This window comes from Magnolia sinica, chromosome 3 (genome assembly GCF_029962835.1).
Source record: "Magnolia sinica isolate HGM2019 chromosome 3, MsV1, whole genome shotgun sequence".
Taxonomy (NCBI): Eukaryota; Viridiplantae; Streptophyta; class Magnoliopsida; order Magnoliales; family Magnoliaceae; genus Magnolia; species Magnolia sinica.
The window spans coordinates 118,180,754-118,205,325 of NC_080575.1; the positions used below are offsets into that span (position 1 = coordinate 118,180,754).

Consider the following 24,572-nt stretch of genomic DNA (forward strand, 5'->3'; position numbering starts at 1 on the left):
GCGTGCCAAACAGACTGGATATAGCAATCAAGGACAAAGCAATCCCATGGATCTCAAGGCAATCCACTGACAACACCATCATTACCTAGAAATCCATGCCATCCACCCTAGTACCATTCAATCCCTTCCAATCCGCCCGGCCAAACGGGCCCTTAACATCCACTATCCATCATGTGGGATTAACTTTTGATGTGGACTGTTCATTGTGCTGAGCTCACCTTTGGCCGGTCTTCAATGTCAATTATCCAATGTGTGGGGCCTACCTTCAACGTGGACCATCCACCTTGCGAGGCCCACCTTGATGTGGGTCATTGTCCATCATGTGGGGCCCACCTTGATGTGGGTCATTGTCCATCATATGGGGCCCACCTTGATGCGGGTCATCGTCCATCATATGAGGCCAACCATCAAAATAAATTATCCATAATGTAGGGCCCATCTTCAAAGTCCACCATGGGAGCCCACTTTTGATGTGGACTGACCATTGTGTGGGCCCCACTTTTGATGTGGGCTGTCCATCATGTGGGGCCCTCCTTGGATGTGAGCCATTCATCATTATGGGCCGACCTTTGATGTGGATTGTCCATTATGTGGGGCCCACCTTAATGTTGGTTATCCATTATGTGGAGTATGCCTTCAATGTTATTGTTCTTCACCTGGGCCCACCTTCCATATCCACTGCCCCTCATGAGGAGCTGACCTTTGATATGGGCCGTCCTTCATATGGGCCCCATCTTCAATGTGGGTCTTCCATCATGTGGCGCCTGCTTTGGATGTGGGGCATTCATCATCAGGGGCCTACCTTTCACGTGGACAATCCATTATGTGGGCTCACCGTGATGTGGGTCATCCATAATGTGGGGCCACCTTTGATTTCGACCGTCCATCGTGTGGGCCATACCTTTGATGTGGACCCATCACGTGGAGCTTCCTTAAAAAGGAAGAAGAAGGAAATCAGAGATAATCTGAAAGTGGGATCGCTGACAAGGCTGTATTATATTACGATAGATATGCACTTGAGACCTGCAGAAAGGACGGACTGTCGACTCATCGCTAATCAAGTGGGCCACGAACAGATAAATGGACGGTTTGCGCACTTGTGTACAGCTAGCTCATCAATGGTATGCATTTGCCATACATGTATGTATGCACGGCTCTGTATCGGACGCATGGAAGGTTTACGTACAAGGCGTATGTGGAGAGATCTGTAAGAGCATTGAGAACCTTCTGTTCAACCAGCACAAATCCAGATCTGTATTACGCTCCAACGTAGCACACATACTGAGATCCTGGCCATTCATCAGGTATGTTGAACTGTATGAGCCTGGTCCACTCGTAGGGGCAATAATGCTTGTATGACAAGAACGGATGTTTAGACAAGAATGACCAAAGGTAAGTATTCAACGTGCACATCTGAATTACCTAATAAGTGGGCCAGCACACGCTAACATTGCACCCTACCTTTTGAACGGCTCTCATCTCAAATCAGATTGGTCCACTTTTTCAGGTGGGCTACACGTCTACAATGCATCTAGATCGTTCATTATCTTCTTTCTAACCTTCTGCTTTCCTCAAGATGGGTGCTGGCTTCTCCCGCGAGTGGATCGAGCATTTCCCTCAATGAGGAACAGACAAAATTGAAACCGTGGATGACTTGAAAACGGACGTGCAACAAACCCCTTGATTTCTTCCTTTCCTTAGACAGTGAATATTCTCTCTCATTTATTTCTCTACCCTTTTCTAACAAATGTCCACACCTCCCTTTATTAAGACATGCAGGGCAGCAGGGGCAGTTTCTTTACGTAATTTGGGCTACACTAGGCCAATCTCCGCTGGCATCACTACACGGGCCAAAACTTTCAGGCCTGGAGACTATTTGAGAAATCCGATCCGTTCATCACGTGGGCCCCACTATGTAGTTGATCTGTGCCAAAATTCAGTTTTACCAACTTATGGGGTCGACCACCCATGTACGATAACAACGGTAAACACCAATGGTCTATTTGAACATATTCTTAGTCCAGGTCATCTACCAGAGTGGGGTCATCTCCAGCACGTGGAATGTGCTGAGCAGGAGTATACATATATGGTAGAAGAGTTATTAAACTCACTCCTCACTTTCTATAGGCTTTGTAAGCTATGACATTTCTCTGTGGTGGGTGGATTTTGATTTTGGAGTGAGGTTTTGAGCTGAAATAGTTTGAGAGGAGATGGAAAGAAGAGATGATGTTGTTTCTTGGAAGCTGTTTGCTACCACTTTGAAAATCCTTGTTGTTGCTTTGAATATCTTCCAATCCCAAGCAGGATATCTGCCCCAAGAGGAAAGTAAGTTTCTTTCCCAAATATATTCAAATTTTTTTTTTTTTTTGGAGCTACAACTTCAGCTCAGTTTTGTTTGATTTTTTTTTTAATTATTATTATTATTATTATTATAGTAATGATCATGTCAAAGGGCCCCAACTTGATTCGAATTGTACCACATTACGGTGCAGATCGCCTTGATCGTGTTAGCGAACCACATCATGGTGCAGATTGCCTTGTATTGGAAAAGTGGGCCCCGCCTTGTTTCAATACATCGAGGCAGTAGGATAGGTGGATCCCTCGTCAGATTACTCATGAATGCAAAATCATTCAAATTGTATGATCCTAACCATCTGATCAATGTAATTCTGGCCAAAGAAATGTGAACTGTGGATCAGATGGTTACATCTCTTGATCTAAGGAAATTTTCTGCTATGTGAAATCCAAATGGGGACCACCTATCCAATCTCAAGCAATTCATCAGGTATTGATGGGACATGATCAGGGTTTTTTTGTTTAATAAATAATTTGTTAATTCACACGTTAGTCACTCATGTCACATTTGAATCTGGCACCTCAACTCAGTTTCAAACATGGCCAAGTCGAGTCAGACGGCAATACTAAGCCTGAAAACCTTACTATGATTAATCACAACTTTTGGTTGATCCTGTGTCATAAATGCATGTTATGTTAATGATTACACCTCTAACTTTGAGATTGCACCAGTCGAGGCTCTTAGAGTAATCGGACCGAAATTGGGCAAGACAGACTGGAATTTCAGTGTCGATCCTTGCATCGAAGGAAATGGGTGGACCACACCTAATGCAACGGGCTTCGAGAATGACTTTGGATGTTCATGCGACCCCCCCAGTGGTTGTCATGTTGTAAGCATGTAAGCATTTTTTTCACCCCTTCTCATAATCTTCACCTTGTGCTGGATAAACTACCTGTAAAGGTAGTAAATGGACCTGATTGGACCTGGCCAAAACTTCTACAAGTCAAGCTCATTTGTGATGGACCCATGACCATGCCCAGCCGGTGAGTAAAAGAACAGAACTCTAGCCGATCGGGTCCACTATCCGAATACATCAGACCAATGTCAAATAAGTGGTCTGGCTTGATATGCAAGTCGAATTAGACTGTCCAAATTGTGGGGGCAGTTTATATCGGTCATAACACAATAGATATCCAAAGTAGCGGATGGGTAGATATTTAATGGATGGTTGAAATGAGAAAGCCTCTACGGTCTGAAGACTACAAACGAATGTCCATGAATCATAGTTCTGGATCATCCGTGCAATCTTATTTCTGGGTTGTGACCCATCTGAATTGGGTACCACAATTTAATCTGAGCTCTATACTGGACACATGTACAATTTTTGAATACAATACATGCATGGGTACCATCATATTCTATCCATTTTATATGCGCCCACATGGTGAGAGGCCCAGCAATATTGTTTTTGGGCTAAGGAACATTCACCATGAGACCTACCAATGAATGAATGGTTGAGATCTTTCACACGTGTCACATTGGCAAATATGAGGCACTTTGTTTTTGGCAAACCCGGAGGTAGAACACATTGTTAGCATAATTACTTCCCTAAACAGAATTTGAATTTGGGTGAATGAAACAGAATTCTCAAGTCTCAGAACCTCTCAGGAGTCCTCCCGCCAGAACTTGCACGTCTTCGCTTCCTCCACAACCTGTAAGTAGACCATATAAGACCTTCCCATCTCATCTCATACAGCATATGCAATTGTATATGATAGTTACACCCACTACTTATACACCATTCTCTTTTGTGTATGCTCTCCTATCATGGTGGTGCAGTGATCTCACTCGAAATCTCCTCAGCGGTCCGATCCCCCCCGAATGGGCCACATTGCCCTTAACGGGCATGTAAATCACTTCCAATCATTTCTTATATTTTAATTCGTTAGTTCGACTGAAATAATATGTTTTGCTGTGTTTGGATGCACTAGCTAATTGATTTGCAAACAGAACTTTAATTCAACGAGGAAATGAAACAATAATTTTTCTTGGTGTTCGTTATGAGGACATAGCCTGCAAATTGCAATTACGTACCTGTCAAGTCCAAACACTCATCCGAAAGTGATGAATTACAATTGCGGCCCATACCCTCAATATGAATGTTAAGGAAATTGCAATTTGGTTATTTCCACTCATCATTGCAGTTCAATTAGGTAGTGCAGCCAAATGCACCCTTAAAATGCATCCACTCATCATCTCTTTGGTGTGGTCAACTTGCAGTTCCCTGATGGCAAATCGGCTGACGGGTCCGATCCCTAAGGAGATCGGAAACATTGCCACTCTCCAGTACATGTATGTAGCAGTTTTTCTACAGGCATTCTTCTTCTGGAATCATCTACTTGATTTGATCCAAGTGGACCATTTTTATAAGTGAACATATATGGGCATGTACAGGAACTTGGAGGCCAATGGACTCTCGGGGCTCATTCCTCCGGAGCTTGGGAACTTGATCAATCTCGAGGAACTGTAATGCAATTTTTTTCCTTTTCATTTGATCTCTCTGTATTGTAAGGTGTACTACATTTTTTTATCTGTTCAATGGCTTTTTGTAGTTGTGGGGAAATGTAGAATGTTCTGTCCGACCCAACAGCATTATCAGTCGGGGGCACCTTTCAGCAATCAAGATTGCTCACTGGTGGAGTGTGGATGGCCAGTAATGTGATAAAAAAAACCCCCCACCAAACCATCCTAGCCGTCTGATTTTTTCCTGGAAAACAGAGAGATAATCACAGCAGATTCAATTTAATTGGAAAAGGTCCGCCTTTCAGATGGCTGGGATTGTTCAGTGGAAGTCCATCAATCCCACAGTAGGGACCTGCAGATGAACAATCTGGATCAAGAAAGGCAGCTCCACATGAACACAATGCGAGTCTGAATGGGAAAAATATCAATTTCATCTGATTAGCTGAACATTGAATGCTACCTTCTCACTTCACTTCCAAAATGTGTGCAGTTCCCTTTCTTCAAACCGATTGACCGGCGAGTTACCTATAGAACTGGCTAGGCTGACCAATCTGGTGGATTTGTAAGTATAATTTCTGTTCTCGTCTAGCGATTTTTTAGCTGTAGTCAATAACCCAAACTATTATTGTTGAAGTGGCAAAACTCACTTCCTCTGATGCAATGCAGTCGGATAAGTGACAACAATTTCTCTGGAAAATTACCTGATTTCATCCAAAACTGGAAACAGTTGAAAACATTGTAAGTGTTTCATTCCTAAAACATAGGGGCATAAATCATAATATTTATTATCATTGAACTCTCTATTAATGTCTCACAGGCGCATTCAAGGCACCTCTTTGGAAGGTCCTATTCCTTCCAGGATTTCTTCCTTGAAAAACTTATTTGACCTGTTAGTGCTTCCTACTTCACTCTTTTGCCCGTCTTTTTCTTTCTAAAATTTATCTTTGAGTTTCAATCAATTTCATCGTATTGTCATTCTTAGGAGGATCAGCGACTTATCTGGAATGGGGTCGGATTTTCCGCTGCTAAGTGAAATGGTATCCATGAAAACATTGTGAGTAGGATCAATGACAAGGTTTGGACTGCATCTTGTGCCCATTAAATGCTACTGAAGTATTGAAAAATTGATTCTGTGATGCAGGATACTGAGGAATTGCCTGATTCATGGGCATATACCTGAGTATATTGGGAATATGAGAGATTTGAGAACCCTGTGAGTCATTCTTAGTTTATAGGAATATCAAGCAGAAAAAGAATAGCACAAAAATATTCATCTTTGACATCTATTCAGTATGTTTCCAAAAAAGCACTTTGATAAGAGGATGCTAGCCATATGATCTATCATCATCATCAACATCATCATCATCATCATCATCATCATCATCTAAGCCTTATCCCAATTAATTGGTGTCGGTTACATGAATCCTGTTCTGCCATTCCACTTTATCAAGGGTCATACCTTTAGTTAGACTATAGGTCATTGAGTCTTTTCTTACTATCTCCATCCCATCCTTTTGGGTCTTCCCCTTGACCTTTTAGAGCCTTGAACTTGTACCAATTCACTCCTAACCAGAGTGGTTCTGTCTCCATTACAAATGACCATACCATCTAAGTTTACTTTCCCTTATCTTGTACCTATTGGTGCTACTCCTAAGTTCCCTCAAATGCATTCATTTCTAATTCTATCATTCAACAATTTAATTTCAACTAAACAAACATGCTGTTGCGTAACTGCCCAACATTCTGTCCATAAAACGTGGCTAGTCTTATATCCATCCTATAAAATTTCCCTTTCATTTTGAGTGGTAGCCATCTGATCTATGGCTCATAAAATACAGTTATAATGAAATACCAATATTCAAATGGCTCGGACCACCCAGTTGTTGCATTTTTTGCATCACGGGCCCGTAGTGGTAAATGAATGTCGAGAGTCCAGATCGACTATCATCTATCCCACATGTCATTTCAAAGATTTGGGTCCCCATGAAGGTGGGAGGTGTTAGCTTTCCCCACATGCGCACATATATGTATATGTATATAGATAGATTGTGTCTGGTTTATATATTTCCTTTTGTGTTTTTATTAGTGATCATTGTTCCAAGCTTAGCTGTGGGATCCTTCCAACTAGGTGCCACTCTCGCTTTGAATTGCACTTCAGACTCTTGCTCCTGCTCCTGCTCCCTAAATATTTCTACATGTTTACTTTTTGAAACAAACACATCCCTGCTCCTGTGACTGAATTTGTTGCCGTTTCGCTTCATGCTTAGTGCAACTACAGTTCCAAGCTTTTAGTTTCCATCACTGGCATACAGATAAAATATGAATCTGGCATTTTTTTTAAACAGTGGTTTCTCTTGTGTGTTATTTCTTTGGCAGAGATCTCAGCTTCAACAACTTGACAGGCAATGTTCCGATCTCCTTGGAGAAGTTGCAAAAACTAGATTTCATGTAAGACACTTTCTTTCAATGATTATATTTAGTAGAACTGATTATTTTGCTCATCTTTGGAAATGCTGATAGCAATGGCTCTGTTCAGGTTCTTGACCAGCAACAGGCTTGCCGGACCAATACCTTACTGGATTTTGAAAACAAACAGAAACGTGTATGAGTCTCTTTTCCTCTTGAGATTATCTTTGCCTGCTAAGTGTTTCTATGTAAGTTTGAATGCATCTTTCCATTGCATACATGAGTTTGTTAGTCTAGTTTCTCTTAAGAATTTTCTTCATGTAACTTTCTTAGGTAACTGTTGATTCTGAGCCCCATCATCCTTTCCCTTGTTTATAGATTTGAGGATAAACTTTCATGGGATAAACTTTGTTTGGCGAATTATAAGAACTTAAATGCAAGTTGACAAGAGAAGATAAATTACTCTAATTTTTGTTTGGTTGAGTTACTAAAAGGCAATTAACTGGCAAAGAAGAAACTTTCTAGCATTTGTTTTTGAAAACTGATCTCCTACAGGTCTTTTTAATGATTTCTGAATTCTTGTTTAAACTTTTTCTGTCAAGAATATCATACATTTCCGAGGGAAAAATGCCTGTAGACATGGGTCGACATAGGTTAAGCTCAACTACAACTGGTTGTAGGTTTAGCTCCCTTATGCAACTGCCACTTCCAGGCTCCCACACCCAATTCCTGTTCCACTTCTTCCAATCAGACACATGGGGGGATTTCTTATTTCTTTCTTTCTTTTTTATTTTTATTTTTATTTTTAATCTTTCTTTTCTTTTATTTTCTTATTTGAAATGAAACTATGATGGTATATCAAACATACAGTTTTTGGCTTCAGTGATGTATTTAAAGTGAACAGAGGAAGAGTACATGAAGAAAGTTTTGAATTTACTGCTAATGAAATTGTTGTTCAGATTTGGGCTTCACTCAAGCGGGACAGTTTGAACCCAATGTTTCCTACTCAAACATATGCAGACTAATCTTTCTTCGGCACTCGAAAAGTTTTTTTTTTTCCTTGTATTTTTGTACCAAGAAGGTCTGTTATGGTCATGCAATTTTGGAATGCAGGGATCTTTCATACAATGATTTCACACCAGAAAAGTTGATAACATCTCAGTGTCAACTAGGGAATGTGTAAGTGCATGCACTTCAAGGCTTTTTTGAGCTTGGGTTTTCAGGAGGTTTAGTGCCTTACTGATAATTGAATTTACATTTTTATCATGCCAGCAATCTGTTTGCAAGCCACTCTTTGATGGTGAACAGCACGTATGCTTCAGTATCATTAAATCCATCTGTTGTTGTTAGCTTCAAAAACAATATCATTATAAATTATCTGTTTAAGATCCTTCTGAGCTTCTAACCATGTTTTGATGAAAATAGATATACAAATTGCTTGGAGGACAACTCACGCATTGATGAGCTCAAGCCACACTGTATGTATGCGGTTTTGGAATCAGTATCTTAAGCTCTGTCCAGAAAATCCTGTTTTTTCTCTTTCATTTAAACCCTGCAGTATCTTTTAAAGCAATTCTTCCCCAATTTAGGCTGCTTTTCTATGTTCCCAATTCTCTCAGCCAACATGATGAAATGCGACATGTATAAGAGCTTCAAATACATGTTTCACTTTGTAAATGGAAGTCCACTTAATGCATGGTCTGGTTTTCCATGCTGACACCCAAATGTAAAAACCTACCTTGTTGGCTCCGAATTCCTGCTGGTTACTATTTGGCGTTGATGAAATGGCCAAATCAGATAACTTCGTGAGAAAAATGGTTATGCCTGAGAATATTTTGTACAAAACACATCGACAGTCTGGATCACTGAATCAAGTACAAACTGAAAACCATTGTGTCAAGGATCACATAATTCCTCGTAACTCAGACAACTCAACGAGAGATGTCTGTAAGATTTTTAAGTTATAAAGCATTGACAACCATGTTCTCGACAGATCATTCTTCCTTATATATAAACTGTGGAGGTGAGGAAATAGTGGTTGACGGCAACACATACGAAGCAGATGTCGATCCACAAGGTGCTTCGTTGTTCATTTTAAGTGGAAACTGGGCATTCAGCAGCACTGGGAACTTTATGGATGACAGAGATGGCTCCTACATTGTAACAAATACCACCACGATCACCGCGCCTAGTCCAGGATTGTACACGACTGCCCGTGTTTCTCCCATTTCCCTCACTTATTACGGATTACATCTAATTAATGGTGATTATGTGGTGAGACTCCACTTTGCAGAAATAATCTTCACGAATAAGAGTACATTTAACGGTCTTGGCAAACGCTTATTCAATGTTCATATTCAGGTATTTTCTATCATTTAAATCTTCCGTCCTTCTCTTGATTTTGTTTGTATAACATTGATTTCATTATGTTGATTTGGTCCAGCGCAAAATGGCATTGAAGGATTTCAATATCGAAGATGAAGCTGGTGGACCCAGTAAGCCCATTGTGAAGAGTTTCACAGCCACAGTGATAAATCATACCTTGGAGATCAGCTTCTATTGGGCAGGAAAAGGGACACAAGCAATTCCAAGAAAAGGAGTCTATGGTGTGCTCATCTCAGCTATTTCAGTAGAACCAGGTACACTGTTCCATTGTATTAGTCTCTTTCTGTTTGTTCATTAAGCAAATTTACATGAGATCCGGCCATAGAATTGAGACACAATAGTCTCAATCTGCATCATACAATCAAAATATCATGAATGCTTTAACAATGGTATCAGCCACCCATGTCTGACAATTCAATTTTAAGTGTAAATGGCACAGACCCACATTGTACTTTCACATATTATGTTGATTCAAATGACTTCCTATGCCATCTGATTATTCACCATTGTCCAATCTTTGTTCTCATGCAGTCCTTCATATTCCACATGGCCTGCACAAGCTATCAACGAAGATCGTGGTAGGGATCGTGGCTCTTGTAGCAGCATGCTTTACACTATTAGTCGGCGGTATCCTTTGGAGGAAACATTCATGGCGAAGCAAATTCTCAAACTATCAAGGCATGAGAAGTAGACTGAATCCTAATGGAGGATCATCACCCTCTCCTTAGTTCTCATTCCTAACTAATTTAGTGAAGAAGTCATAATATGATGCTTAGAAAGGTACTTAAAGATATTCACACAATATGTATTAGCTGAATCTTGGGACTAGAAAGAAACATTTACAAAAAAAGAACATTTAACTAAAGACCAACGGCTCCTAAGCAATGTTATCTAAATATGGGACCCACCAAGATTAAGAATAATCTTGAAGACAGATCAGTATTGCGGTTTATGCCCCGATCACGTCAGATGCTTAGAAATTGTACATGTGGTGTACAAGTACTCAAATTAAACCGTCCAAATTATGGGACCCAGGGTAGATATATCATGAACAAAAAAGTAAGCTTATTTTATTATCTGACTATTTGATTGGTGGACATTTATTGGATGGTTAAAAATGAAAATATCCATCAGCCCAAAAAAAAAAAAAAACAAGTGCCATGAATCAGAGGTTAGGATTGTTCAACCAATCTGTCTTGGGATTGTGACTTGGCAACAGTGGGCTCACAATCTATTCGGTTTATTTGAGTTAATATATATGCCACGTGTAGTTAGTGCTGGACCAGAAGTTTGTACGGTACACTCATTCCTAAATCTTCTTCAATTATATATCCAAACCATCAATATGATTAAAGCCACTTTGGGTGGTCCACTAACACTTCAATGTGTACGGCAAGTAGAAGTTTTAGAAGGTAAATAAAGCAATGGTATTGGACAAAAAAGGCCAAAGATTCGATGGCTAGGATCTTTCAACCTGGAGGACTTTTAGCTCACGAAATGTGGTGGGACCTATCGCATAGAGGGCTCAGATCAATGCCCATGGTACCCACTTCTAGTAAACGAATCCCCAGTAGAATCTCCCAGTCCGAGAATTGGGTAATATCCCATGCAAATTATACCTTGTGGGAAATAATGCTCGTTTAAGGACGCAATTAAGGTCCAACCAGGACAGATATCTAGGCCATCCGTGGTCTGGAACCAGATGAACGGTCTGGATTGCATGTGTCCACAAGATTATGTGATATCTTAAATTTTTTTTTTTTTTTTTTTTTTTTTTCAGGTAGAAAGTGGATCATCCCTAACTCGCAGGAATTATGGGTCCTATTTATTACATGCCTATTTGGTTTTACTATCCAGAAGATTAAATACGATGGTTGAATGGCTGGAAATTTCCCAGATTCAAATATTATAACCCTTTATTGTGTAGCCTCATCTTTATTGAATGTGGGCTGAAGCTGGGCTGCTGCTTCAAATTTTTTTTTTCCCCCACCTAACCTTGTATTTCAGGCCACAACAGAGAGGCTTGGGATCCTTCAAAAATTTGAAGATCTCCAGGGCATCTCCCGTTAATGGTGAGGCCCATCATATCAACATTTTTGGACCGTCAAACCATGGCCTCCAACATGCATGGAATGTAATTCGTTAACAAACTATTAATTCATCTGATAAGGCTCCAACTATGAGACGCTGTGTCGTGACACAGGAAAGAGCTCCAAATAACAAAGAATAAGATCATTGTACTCCTCAGACTAATCAAAACCTTGAATCTACAAGGGTAGCTATTGAGTTTATAACAACTAGGAGAAAAAATTTAGGTAATTTTATTCAATAATTCATATATAAATTTTTTTATTACATCACTAATAAATAAAATTTAAAATCTAATTCGAAATAATTCAAAATAGTAAAAATCTCTCTCCAAAGCCTAATTTGTCAAAAATTAAAATGCCCCCAATAATATTTACAAAAGTATTTAGGGCATCATTACCAGCAATTTCTAAAAAATACAAAAATCCATAATAAAGAGATACAATGAAAATAAACATTTCTAATAAAACGGGCCCCTGATGAGGACAGAAATCCAGCCCATCCATGATAATCCCACTGATGAACGGTGTCAATCCCCCAACACATTGCCTTTTTTTTTTTTTTTTCACACAAACCCACACCCACACCCAAGCACAATGCGACAAATCCACCGTAGAAAATCATCCACGTATAAAATAAACATTTGTTAATCGCATCAAAAGCTTCAATTATATTAATAAAAAATAGATTAAGGCACGATAAGTCCAAGATCCAATCCATCCATCCATCAGAAAGTCACCACAACATTGAGTTTAGTTGTATTTTCAATTATATCTGGTACCTAATCTCAGTTCATTATATATATATATATATATAACAAAAGTATTATACAGCAAGTAAACAGATGCATACAAGCTGTCCCGACTACAAACAAGCTGCTGTCGATGTTTTTAGTACATTTGTAATAATGGAATTCCATATCTCTTAAGTTATAACAAACGAAAAGAAAAAGACAAGCTGTAATAGGATTCCAAATGCTGCATACTTAGAAAATAAAGTTCACTAATTGATGTTACTCCAACTATGAGAATCCGGATTGATTGGATATACATCAGGGACGGACACAGAAGATTCAGTCCAGGGCTGATCTGCTGACGCAATCAGGCTATGGGTTGGACTTGAGCTAATGCTTCGGATCTCTTGAGGAAAGTTTCCAACAGCTTTAGCATTGAAATCATCACTGAATAAATTCAGGTCTGAAACTGGATCCTCAATGACGCCTCCGAGCATCTTCACCACAGCAGACATTTTAGGCCTAAGAGTAGGAGAAGCACTGGTGCATAAGAGGGCCATATCAATCATTGTTATTGCCTCTTCCTTGTTGAATTCTAATCCCAACCTCGGATCGACTAACTCTAGTTGATTTCCTTGCTGTTGCAGAACATATGCCTACAATATCCATACAAAAATCATATAGTGAACAACCAAACCATTATGAAAGCTTGAGAGGGTTGTGAAAGTTTCTTGGAGATTTGAGGCTTGATCTTAAAAGCATCTCCACTGTACACGTAGACATGTCTAAAGCAATAACAACTGTTGTTCTAATGGACCACCACTTGGACAAACCAAAGGCTAAAAAGTAAGGGTCCATTGACAATCTTATCAGTCTGATTGGTGTTTTTTATTTTATTTTATTTATTTATTTATTTAAATCTTGAAGCTCAGCCGCCAATTTTCTGACACCACATGCATGCAATAGATAAGATTGTTCACAGACACAGATATATAATATGAGAAATGCTCCAGTGCTCTTGGAGCACTGTAAGTTATGGTGCTCCTAGTTGCATAAGTTCAGTTAGATAGTCTAATCTATTGATCTGAACTGTCCATTGTGTCTAGAGCGAGTTTCTAAGGCTACCATGCAAAGATTGCCCTAATGCAGTGATCCAATTCACTTTTGGTTTGGCCTTATTTTATGTAGCCATCCGTTTTCCAAGTGATGGCTGGGATGACTATGGTTGCCTAACAAAAGTTACTCTTTAGAACTTTAAGCAATCCATGGTCTCTAAAAAATAAAAATAAAAATAGAAGGATGAACTTGTTGATTAGATCTATTCTTGTTTAAATGATCTTGACCAGCCATATTAAAGACCCTTGATTGAAGGGTTAATATTTGTTAGATTAGCGTGATGCTTGCATGATTGCCCATGAAATATGGGTTGGACTTTTTTTTTTTAAAAAGAAAAAAAAGAAAAAAAAAGGGTTAGCTTGTTAGTACACACCCATGTCGAGTACACACACTCCATGTTAGCCACCCTCAAATAGGGGTTGGACCTGGCAAACAATCTTTGCTTGTCACTTTGTGTCGTATTTTTTCTTACAAGAGTTTTCCATGTAAATTTGTATGTTCGCATACTTTATTGTGTTTCTCTTTCACAAATTTGATTCAAAATTGAGGTTGCCTCCCAACACCATTAACTTACAGTGAGCACCGTGGATTGGGGGGGGGGGGGGTTTCAAATCTCCTAAGTTGTTTGGCTCATAAAGTAAGTGGGGGTTGCAAATCCAGGGGGTTTCTAATCCTCTCTTTGAGGGGTTTGGTGAGAGCTTTGATTACACCTAAAATCATTTAGTTGCAGGTGTGACATGTGTGTCACTGTACACTATCATTCTATCAGGCACATGGCCCACTAATGATGATCAGCACCATCCAAACATTATCCACATAAATCATCACCGTCCAAACATTGTTCAGCACTATCCAAACATTGTCCCTATTAATCAACGATTAAAAATCCTTGGTTAGTCACTCAGACATGATCTTGTGCTTGCGGTCCATCCGAGACTTGGAATTTCATCATTTTCAGGCAAAGCGTATATTTCAGCGGGCTTATCGCAACCAAGTGTCAAAAATTATACATCTCACTAATTAGAGATATAAAAGTTGATTTAGTAATTAAATCGAAACCCCCGTGGATATACCATGCGTAGGTATTTTTGGATTAAAGTTGATTCACACTCCAGGTGAGGATTGCAAATCCAGGGGGTTTCCAATCCTGGGGTTCCGAATCCACGCTCCCAAACCGCTGGGGCATTCCGCGTGAAACCAGGTTGTCGGGACGCGGATTGAGTCCTACCCCCGCTCGTCTCTAGGCCCCGAACGGGCGGTTCTATGGGCGGGCTCACCGTGATGTATCCGTTTATCCATGCTGTTCATCCCTTTTCTTAGATTATTTTAAGGCATAATCATAAAAATGAGTCAGATCTAACGCTCATGTGGACCACACCATAGATTACTCTTGCATTTAATGCTGGGTGCATTTGATACAACCAAGATATTATTTGGTGTGTTCCACTTGAACGATGGATCTGCCTCATTTTTATGTTCGTGCCTTAAAATGATCCGAGAAAAGGGTTGGACGGCATGGATGAACACATACATCACGGTGGGCCCGGCCACAGAACTGCCCGTTCGGAGCTAGAGACGGCGGGCTAGGACGCAATCCGCGTCCCTCAGAAAGTAGCCTTCCCGGAGAGTCTCTCGTGAGAATCACGCGTTTTGAACTTCTACAATCATATTAATGGCTGAAGTGGACGTGCATACTTTTCAAACGATGATCATCTGATACTAGAGTGGATGTGGAGAGAGGAAGGGAGAGAGAACCGAGGGAGAGATACTTTCCGGAGAGGGAGAACAAGAGACAAAAGCGTGAGAAAAGGACGCGGTTACACTCAGATATGACCAAGAGAAGATCGCCAGCAGTAGACAAGCCCATTCACACTTTTTTATGGTTTTGTGGTTCACTCGAGTTTTACATGTCTTTTATTTATACTAACTTTATAATATAAGACGGTGCAACGGATGTATGAATGAAGCTTACACGGCCATCAGAATAAGCCCCATGTAGCCTTTTGAGATGGACATATCATGTGGGCTAAACACCATATCAGAATGGTGGAAGCCAGCTACTCTCACATGAAAATCCAAGTGGACAAATGATGCAGCTGATAAAATCCAACCAGCCTACTTATTAAGCACACAAGGCAAAAAATGTCATTTGCTCCTAACGTTGTATATAAGAACTCTATGATTCCAGGATATCTATACTGTGCTCAGTTGTTAGTCTGTAGTTTGTACAATTAGTGTGCAGGGACGATTCGATCTGGTGAAGCAAAATGAATAGACCAGGCCATAAAAAACTAGTCAGGCAAGACCAATCCTAATTTTTCAATTTGTTGCCAGAGTATAGACGATTAAGAAGAGAAATGTAGCAATACTCCGCACTCAACTGATAGGCCATCCACAGTAAGGCCAGCATACCAATGGTCCAGATTATTGAATCATGGGCCCTAGTTTTACAGACTGAAGATTCAAGTTTGACAAGTTGATGTATACTCGGGGACTTACATACTCCTCTGGGCCGTTTGACAGCATCGATTCAGTGTTAATTAATGCTAATAGCAAAAAGTATTTGTGTTTAGGGTGGTGTACACAAACATTTTGAAATACTTGAGTTTGATGCCTGATTTTAAGCTAAATTACCATCCACCACTACCATGAAGTCAATATCAAAATCAACCGAAATTTGACTTCAAGAATTAGTGGGCTCTGCCCTAATGGTTTTTTACCATGAAGTGAAATCCACCTGATCACTAAGTGTGTCAACCCATTCTGATTCATGATTAAGGCTGGCCACATGAAAGGAAATGTCTACGCAAAGGGACGATCGCTCTTAAATTTTTTGGGCCCCACCAATATGATTATATGAAATCCACTTCAACCTTTAGATGCCAAGTTAAAATTTAGGCCTCACAATAAAAGAATCAAGCCCATTCATGATTCAGGTAGGCCACACGAAGGGAAACAATTTGGAGGGTGAGAGTTATTATTTCCCTCCATATGACTGATGTAGAGCGGGTCGTGGACAGTTACATGGCCAAGATGGATTAGAAAAGACCTGGTCGACGACAGAAGTGATCCAGACCATCGGACCTTAGATCGGGCGTATCTCGCAATCCGGAATGAGTTATCTACAGCGAGAAGGTAGGCCGGTAGCCTTCTACAATGAGAAACTTAGCGATGCACGTAAGAAGTGGTCTACATATGAAATCGAGTTATATACGGTGGTCCAGGCACTACGGCACTGACGACATTATTTGATTCAAAGGGAATTCATACTTTACACGGACCATCAAGCTCTCAAATTCATTAATAGTCAAGCTAATATTAACCGTGTGCATGCTAGATGGTCTCGTTTTTGCAAGAATTCACGTTCGAACTAAAACATAAGTCAGGGCAACAGAACAAAGTAGCTAATGCACTAAGTCGCCGTGCAACTTTGTTAGTCACTATGAGCAATGAGGTTGTTGGGTTCGAGCGCCTCAAAGACATATATGTCGACAACGACGACTTCAAGGACGCATGGGTTAGATGCCAAGAAGGTCACATCGGCGACTTACATATGCAAGAGAGGTTCCTTTTCAAGAAAAATCGACTGTGCATCTCAAACAGTTCGCTAAGGGAACAGATAATCCAAGAGTTACATGGAGGTGGCCTCAGTGGACACCTTAGGCGAGACAAGACGCGAGCTCTTGTGGAAGAACGGTATTACTGGCCACAATTGGTACGTGATGTGGGAAAGACAGTCCAACGTTGTTATATTTGTCAGACCTCTAAGGGGCAGTCTCATAATATGGGCCTTTACACTCCGTTACCCGTGCCTGACGGCCCTTGAGAGGATTTATCTATAGATTTCGTACTTGGTCTCCCACGAACACAACGCAGCATGGATTCGGTGTTCGTGGTAGTAGATCGTTTCCCCAAGATGGTGCACTTTATTCCATGCAAGAAGACTTTCGATGCAACACACGTGGCGAATCTATTCTTCAGAGAAATTGTGCGGCTACACGGGGTTCTCAAGACTATTACTTCTGACCGTGACACGAAGTTCATAAGCTACTTTTGGCGGACTTTGTGGACTCGATTCGATACACGACTTCAGTTCAGCAGCGCTTACCACCCACAGATTGACGGTCAAACTGAGGTTGTGAATCGCACGTTGGGAAACCTCCTTCGATGTATTTCAGGAGAAAAACTGAAGTAGTGGGATTTGGCCTTGTCTCAAGCGAAGTTTGCATTCAACAACATGGTGAACCGCTCGACAGAAAATTTTCCATTCCAGGTTATTTATGGACGAGTACCTTGCCACACACTAGACTTGGTCCCTCTGCCCAAGCTCCTAGGCATGAGCATTGCAGCGGAACATATGGCTGACAAGATCATGGGCATTCATGCGGAGGTACAAACCAAGTTATATGCCTCGAACAAAAAGTACATGGAGCAAGCGGACAAGCATCGGCGACAAAAGGTGTTTGAAGTAGGCGACCAAGTAATGGTCCATCTGCGCAAAGAACGATTTTCGACCGGAATGTACAACAAGTTGAAGAATAAAAATATTGGACCGGTACCAATCATCCGAAAGATCAATGATAACGCTTATGTTGTTGATCTTCCAGATGACATGACAATCTCACGGACTTTCAACGTCGCGGACCTGACCGAGTATTATGAACCAGCGCAGGATGAGAACTCGAGGATGAGTTCTTTTGAAGTGGAGGGGACTGATGTAGAGCGGGTCGCAGACAGTTTCATGGCCAAGATGGATCAGAAAAGGCCCGGTCGACGACAGAAGTGATCTAGACCATCGAACCTTAGATCGGGCATATCTCGCAATTTGGAATGAGTTATCTGACGTAAAATATATGATTTTGGGGTAGAACGAGCTACTTTAGCCAACCAACCCTGCTATGCTGGGTTACGCAGCCCGAAATTGTGAAAAACCCCTTGATCGACGGTCATTTCCCTGTTTTAATTTCATTTTTACTATAAGTAGTAAGTTTTAGTTTGATTATAACTCTTCATCCGTCGGGCTTTAGGAGTTGCGCCCAACGTGAAAAGAGCTTAGAATAATTAGGAGAACGGTTTGGTGAAGCCAAATAGGACACTTACTATTTTTGGCTGAAAACCTTGCGCACTAGTAGACATCACAACCGTCTATAAATAGTAAATTTACTATTTATAGTAAGTCGCGGATTCTAGGACTTTGAGTTGTAGTTTGATTCTGATTTCTTTCCCATTGCTTGGTACCCTTATTTAAAGGGTTGTGAACTCGTTTTTAATTATTCATCAATCAATTTCAAATTTATTAGAATTTATTTCTATTTTCTGCTTTCTTTCCTTGTGGATTCGAGAAGTCTCTGTGAGGAGTCCAGAAAAGTTCTGTGGATTCAGAATAGTTATCCTCTTGAGGAAGACAGTGCTCGACCTCACATCCTCCCCTGCGTCAATGACCCACTTGATTCTTAGGCCTTACAAATAAAATGGGGTGACATAGGAAGTGATCGGAGTGGATTTTACATAAATATCACGATGGACCATGTGTGAGAATTTTTAAATTGCATGTGATTCACATCTCTGGCTAGAATTTGACTTCAAGAATTAGAGAAACCCCACCAAGATGTTTAAGTAAAATCCACCCTATCATTAGGTGCATCACCCCATTTTAGCCATATGAGCTCAAAAACAACGTACTTCATGCTTCAGGTGGGCCATACAAAGGGAAATAATTGGGAGAGGGATGCCCTAGTTATTGTTTCCAAATTTATGGTCTAAATAATTCATGGACCAAGCTGATTTTTGGAGCCTACGACAAGGAGTGATGCACCTAGCTATCCATGTGGATTTCACATAAATATCACAGTGGCTATGTGTGAGAATTTATGATAATTGTGATTTGGATTCAAATTCATATGGAATCCATGCTGCCAAATGATTGTAATGGTACTGGGTTAGGTACTTGCACTGCTGGGTCTAACCAGCTGTAATGCCCTTGTTTCTGTAACTCTCATATACCATTTTATTTGCGAAAACCCGAGCATTAATATAGAAAAATTTATTGTATGATAAGATTCAGTGGGCATTCAAAGTACGAGCATTCAAAGCGTGATAGAGAAAACTATCCATAGGATAACATCAAGTAAAAACACCAGAAAATATTAGTCTACTCAGCTAGGGACTTGCTACAAATCTAAAATATCAAATATAATAACAAGACTATTGAAGAGAAAGATACTACTAAACTATTGGTTGAGTCCATAAAACTCAGCCACATCTCGATGGGGCTCCTCCTCGAAAAGCTCTTCTCCCTCCATAGTGGGATCAACATCAGGATTACCTTCGTAAACTCTACTATATAATGTTATTCCTACATCATATGTATGGTTATATATTCAAAACATGAGTGGTCAACTCAATGAGAATTCTCTTTAAGATCATACACCATTGCATTGGTTAAGTGTCGTTTAAACAAGAAACATACAAAACAATCCACGATACTATGAACACTGGGAAATCGGCACCTACGCAGATTTATGTTTTCATGGTGTGGGTGATTGGGCTGATTTGGATTGATGATGTAGACTTAGAGTCGCCATTAGCCACTTAACCCAAAATCCTACAGTCGGCTATAACCTTCAGAATATATAAAGCTAGAGAATCTAGAGACTTTCTTACTTTAAGTTGACTCTTGATCTGCGATTCGGGATTCTGAGTAAGGAACCTCAGTTACAGAAAGGGAAGGTGTTACGTACCCCCTCTGCCCGTACGGATGTACGATCTCTACTTTGTGTGGTAAAATAATCTTAAGGGATGTAATGATAAGATGAAAATGAGACTAGACAGACTCGAATTTCTGATGTGGCAAGGTCAGGAATTCCGACAAGCCACAGAGCATACGTCGAAAGAAAGTCTAGAGGAATAAAGATGTCGAGAATGGATCTGATGATGCTAAAATGTTATATGAGAGGACTAGGATACCTTGAGTTTCTGATGTGACAAGATCTGGAGTTCCGACAAGTCATGGAGCATACATTAGATGACAATCTAGAGAAGCAGGGGGGTTGAGAATGGAAGTAATGATACGATTGATGAAATATAAATGCTAGTAATGATTGTATGATCTTTGGCTTACACTTAAAATGACTTGGATGTTTGGGTGCATTATGGTTGGAAATGATTGGTTTAGATTGGACTGAAGGCTAAGTGGTGACTAAGGAGGTTAGAGGGGAGGGGGCTGAAAAAGATGAGAGCTTGGGTATTCAAGCACTCCCTCTCACTTCACTCACTTCACTCTTGGTTTCTTGGTGGCTCTTCTTGCTAGTGGTTGTTGATGATTGTTGTTGGTGAGAAATGAGGAGAAGTGAAGGGTATTTATAGCCTTTTGGGATGGTCTTTTGGTAATTGTAAGGACTTTGGAGGGTGAATGATCATGTGGCGGCTTGTGATTGGTTAAGGAGAGGGTAATGCCACATGGCATTTCCTTATAGGTTCTAGGGCTTGGTATGATGGTAAATAGGGTAAGTATTGAGGTCAAATTGGTGGAAGAGTCCGCTGATCCTGAATTCTAATTAGTGGGCTTCGTGCACATTTTTCGAGAGGGCGGTAATCGAATTACCGCCGAAAGTAATCTGATTAACGTTTGGGTATAGTTGCTCTCGCAATTTGGCCGGTGGGCTCAATTCGGGCCCTGGGCATGACCCAAAGCCCGTTTTAAATTTTTTGGCTCAAAAGTGACTCAATTTTGACTCGAAAATGGTTGGAATATGGCTTGAAAGATGGATGGTTTTTGGGCATGCTTTGGCTTGGGTGATGACTCGAGTTAAGTTAGGGTTTAGGGTAATGGAATGACTCAGGTTCAGCTAGGGTTTGGATTAGGTTTGGGAAGTGGCCACGGTTTCAGGTAAGGTGCGGGGTTCGGGTTCAATTATTAAGAATCATCCATGCTTTATCAAGTTACTAGCCTGGGTGGGGTGTTTACAGATACAATCTTATTTAAATGCATGGATGCGTACATGCATATCAAATAGGAATGCTCATCCAGCTGGTTATTGGGCAAAACCCATGAGTGGGGCGAAACCCACATGCAAGTGGCTAGTCACAAGCAAAAGTACATCAAGTATGTATGTAGTGACTAGCTCACACAAATTGGGTTGATTGTCGGTGGTGTGAAAGCTAACGAAACATACTGCAACAAAGGTACATGCTACAATATCCAGAAATAGCCACCCGTCATCGCCCGTATGCTACAAATACATGATTAACTCAACTGTTATTATTCCAATCGCAAACAACCACTTTAAGAAAACTCAAAGGTCACTGCTGGGGGCTTGTCACCCAGCATAGGTCGCAACTCGGGCATAGTGTCCCATAATACAATCTTTGGCTTATGGGACCCCAACAACTAGGATGTTTAATGGTGTATATATGTCTAGGAATGCACAAGATCTACTCTACACCATGCCTAATAATCTATTAACCCACCCATCTCAACCATCTGATCTTGGGTAGTGACAACCCACAGTGCAATTGTCAGGTTTGGGATCAATCCACCCATTGATTAACCTTGACTTTTCAACATAGGTGAAACACCCTGCACAAAATTAAAACAGTGTCCTGAGGCGCTCACGTGCGAACTGCCACAAGACCTTATGATTTTATCACACGTATGGGATTATTGGCCGTAAATTAATCATGATTAGGCCATAAAGATGATTTGGTTAATTTATACTCAGGCCGAACGCGGGCCGTAGGGCTAGACGGCCAAGCAAACCCCACGTCCGTTTGCCTTCAAACTTCACCCGGCCCTTTATCAGGCTATGGAGCAACCTGTCCATGAATTGGATGGGCCAGGGGCCCATTAGGGCAGCCTCAATAATCAAAAAGGGGCCCTGTGGGGCCATCGAAGGTATTTGCTAAAAGACTGGGCCAACCAGAATAATTTCAGGGTATATATAACATACCCTCTCCCTCATTTGCTGAAATCCAGCAATTGAAACCTGAGGAGAGAGAGAGAGAGAGAGAGAGAGAGAGAGAGAGAGAGAGAGAGAGTGTTTGACATTGGTGCTTGGGGACCGCATTTTCCCCGCACCCGCACCCTTGCAATCTCGCAAGCTCCTATCCTATCACCGTAAAATCGAACCACACCCAATCTAAGGTGAGAATCGAGCATTCAACCATCTTTTTTCTAAAAATAAGCCACATGCATGCATCTCACCGCCATTTTCTTGCAAAGTAAGGCCCGACACGTCAAGCTTGAGAACCCGGCGACGCTAGGTCGATCTCAGCGACTTCCAGTCAACAATAGGTGTGGACCATTACCTTTAGATAGTCAATCATCGTGCTTAGCATAGGTTTAGTAAATGTGCGTAGTGCATTGCAATTGCATGTTGCTAAAATTTCTTGGATTGCATAAATGGGTCCATAGGCTAGGGATTTCCCAAATTTATGGGAAGGGGGTTTGAACCACCAATACTCCTAATGTTTAAATTGTTGATTACATGACTCTGTAGGGTGTAGACATTTAATCTTCGCCAACTGTTGCTGATTGTTGGTTGAATTACTGTTACATGTCAAATATGCTATGAGTGATGACATGCAATGTTGTCAATTTGCTGATTTGTTGAATTACTTGCATTGATTCTCAATATATAACTGATTTACATGATCCATGTTGACCCATGAGTGACAGAAATATTGTGCATTGGTGCTTGGCTATCCTTATGGCTGTTTATGTTGGAACATGTTGAATAGGATTCGTATAGTCCAGCTGAATTTGGTGTATTTCTGTTCATGTATTTAAATTACTAATTCATGCTTGTTTTGTACGACTTATTCTTGAAATTGATGATACGTACTGTTTACTAGTGCATAGAGCCTTATGGACTAACCGATTAATTGAATCACTTGGACAACTTTCTATTGGACCTGCCCATGAGTAATCTGGCCCGATTAGTCAAGCTGTGAATCGGTGGCCGTAGTTGGACTACACGAGACACCGTTCTCCGGCCGTTCGGTATATGGTGCGACTTATGGGGGCATATCGACTCACCATCGGTCATCCTTGTGTGTTAACCATGATTGCACGCCTATGTAGGAACCCAAGATACCCCGAGACCTTTGCGCCCACTGTTAACTATGATTTTCGGTCCACAAGACTTATGAGTAGGGGATGGTGGTATGGGAGACTATACCCGAGTTGTCGGTTTATATTGGGGTGACGAGCCTCCCTGTAGTAACCAATGAGCACCAAGACTCGTGAGCCGGGGACGGTGGCATCGGACATTGTACCCGTGTTGTTGGCCTATGCTGGGGTGACGACCTCCCCACAATGACCGCGAGCCAGACTTGAAAGTCCTAATTGACTTCGTATGAGCTTAAGAGCTATGGGATTATCGAACCCATGGGGGCTAAGGATCGCGAGAGCCAATCGGCCACGGCCCAGAGCCCGTGATGAGGTTAGGGCAACGTTTTACTTAGGGCATTACGGTTTTTCTAACCTACTGGATGAATAAACCTAATTAATCAACTCCACTAACATGATTCATAACATTGCATTGCTCACTTTGGCAATTAGAGAATCGAGGTCGCACTGATGAAGTGTTGGTCATTCGCGATCGTTAGATGTTGTCGCTCGAGAGAGTGTTGGTGGAAAGAGGCATGCATCATATCATGAATTATGCATTTCATTAACAAGAATATTTAGGAATCTATGATGTATACTGTTTGCTAAATCTATTATATGCATGATTATTTGTGTCGTCTATTGCTAATGGTACCACTGATTTGATCACTCACTCCCACTCTGGGACGGTGTTCTAAAACACTAACTAGACTGCGATATAGATGTAGGAACCTTGAAGTGAGATGCATTGGACGATGTCAGTGTGGACGTCGACGAGGAGTTAGCATACTTCTAGACATTTGGTGGACCTTACTAGCACGATGGATGATCTCGGGCCACGGCTAGGGCCCAACGTTTTTTAGGAGAGGCGAGAGGATGAGACTAGGTCCCTAATGAATATTTGTTCCTTGGGATTA

At 40.9% G+C, this 24,572-nt stretch overlaps 1 protein-coding gene and 1 long non-coding RNA gene across 3 annotated transcripts; one reads left to right on the top strand and one right to left on the bottom strand.

The window, feature by feature from the left end:
• Nucleotides 1–2,101: 2,101 nt before the first annotated feature.
• LOC131240935 (probable LRR receptor-like serine/threonine-protein kinase At1g07650) lies at nucleotides 2,102–10,475 on the top strand. Of its 2 annotated transcripts, XM_058239493.1 has the most exons (19): nucleotides 2,102–2,325; nucleotides 3,028–3,193; nucleotides 3,939–4,010; nucleotides 4,136–4,204; nucleotides 4,577–4,648; nucleotides 4,751–4,822; nucleotides 5,310–5,381; nucleotides 5,486–5,557; nucleotides 5,637–5,708; nucleotides 5,802–5,873; nucleotides 5,961–6,032; nucleotides 7,196–7,267; nucleotides 7,356–7,421; nucleotides 8,339–8,404; nucleotides 8,498–8,536; nucleotides 8,651–8,703; nucleotides 9,219–9,586; nucleotides 9,669–9,864; nucleotides 10,142–10,475. In XM_058239493.1, the coding sequence occupies exons 1-19, from the start codon at nucleotides 2,211–2,213 to the stop codon at nucleotides 10,336–10,338; spliced, it is 1,983 nt and encodes a 660-aa protein (XP_058095476.1). In that variant the 5' UTR covers nucleotides 2,102–2,210; the 3' UTR covers nucleotides 10,339–10,475. The 2 variants fall into 2 exon arrangements, with proteins under 2 accessions (XP_058095476.1, XP_058095477.1); XM_058239494.1 differs by lacking the exons at nucleotides 5,310–5,381; nucleotides 5,486–5,557; nucleotides 5,637–5,708; nucleotides 5,802–5,873; nucleotides 5,961–6,032 and having other exon boundaries at nucleotides 2,103–2,325.
• On the bottom strand, nucleotides 5,592–7,986 carry LOC131240937 (uncharacterized). Its single transcript, XR_009168910.1, has 2 exons — nucleotides 7,865–7,986; nucleotides 5,592–5,818 (listed from the first exon to the last, which is right to left on the bottom strand). It is a non-coding gene; the product is annotated as an uncharacterized LOC131240937 (long non-coding RNA).
• Nucleotides 10,476–24,572: the final 14,097 nt, after the last annotated feature.

Coding starts and splice junctions, on each gene's coding strand:
- LOC131240935 (XM_058239493.1), top strand. CDS start 2,211: ATGGAAAGAAGAGATGATGTTGTTTCTTGGAAGCTGTTTGCTACCACT. Junction 7,268..7,355: donor TTGCAAAAACTAGATTTCAT/GTAAGACACTTT, acceptor GGCTCTGTTCAG/GTTCTTGACCAGCAACAGGC. Junction 8,405..8,497: donor CAGTGTCAACTAGGGAATGT/GTAAGTGCATGC, acceptor TTATCATGCCAG/CAATCTGTTTGCAAGCCACT.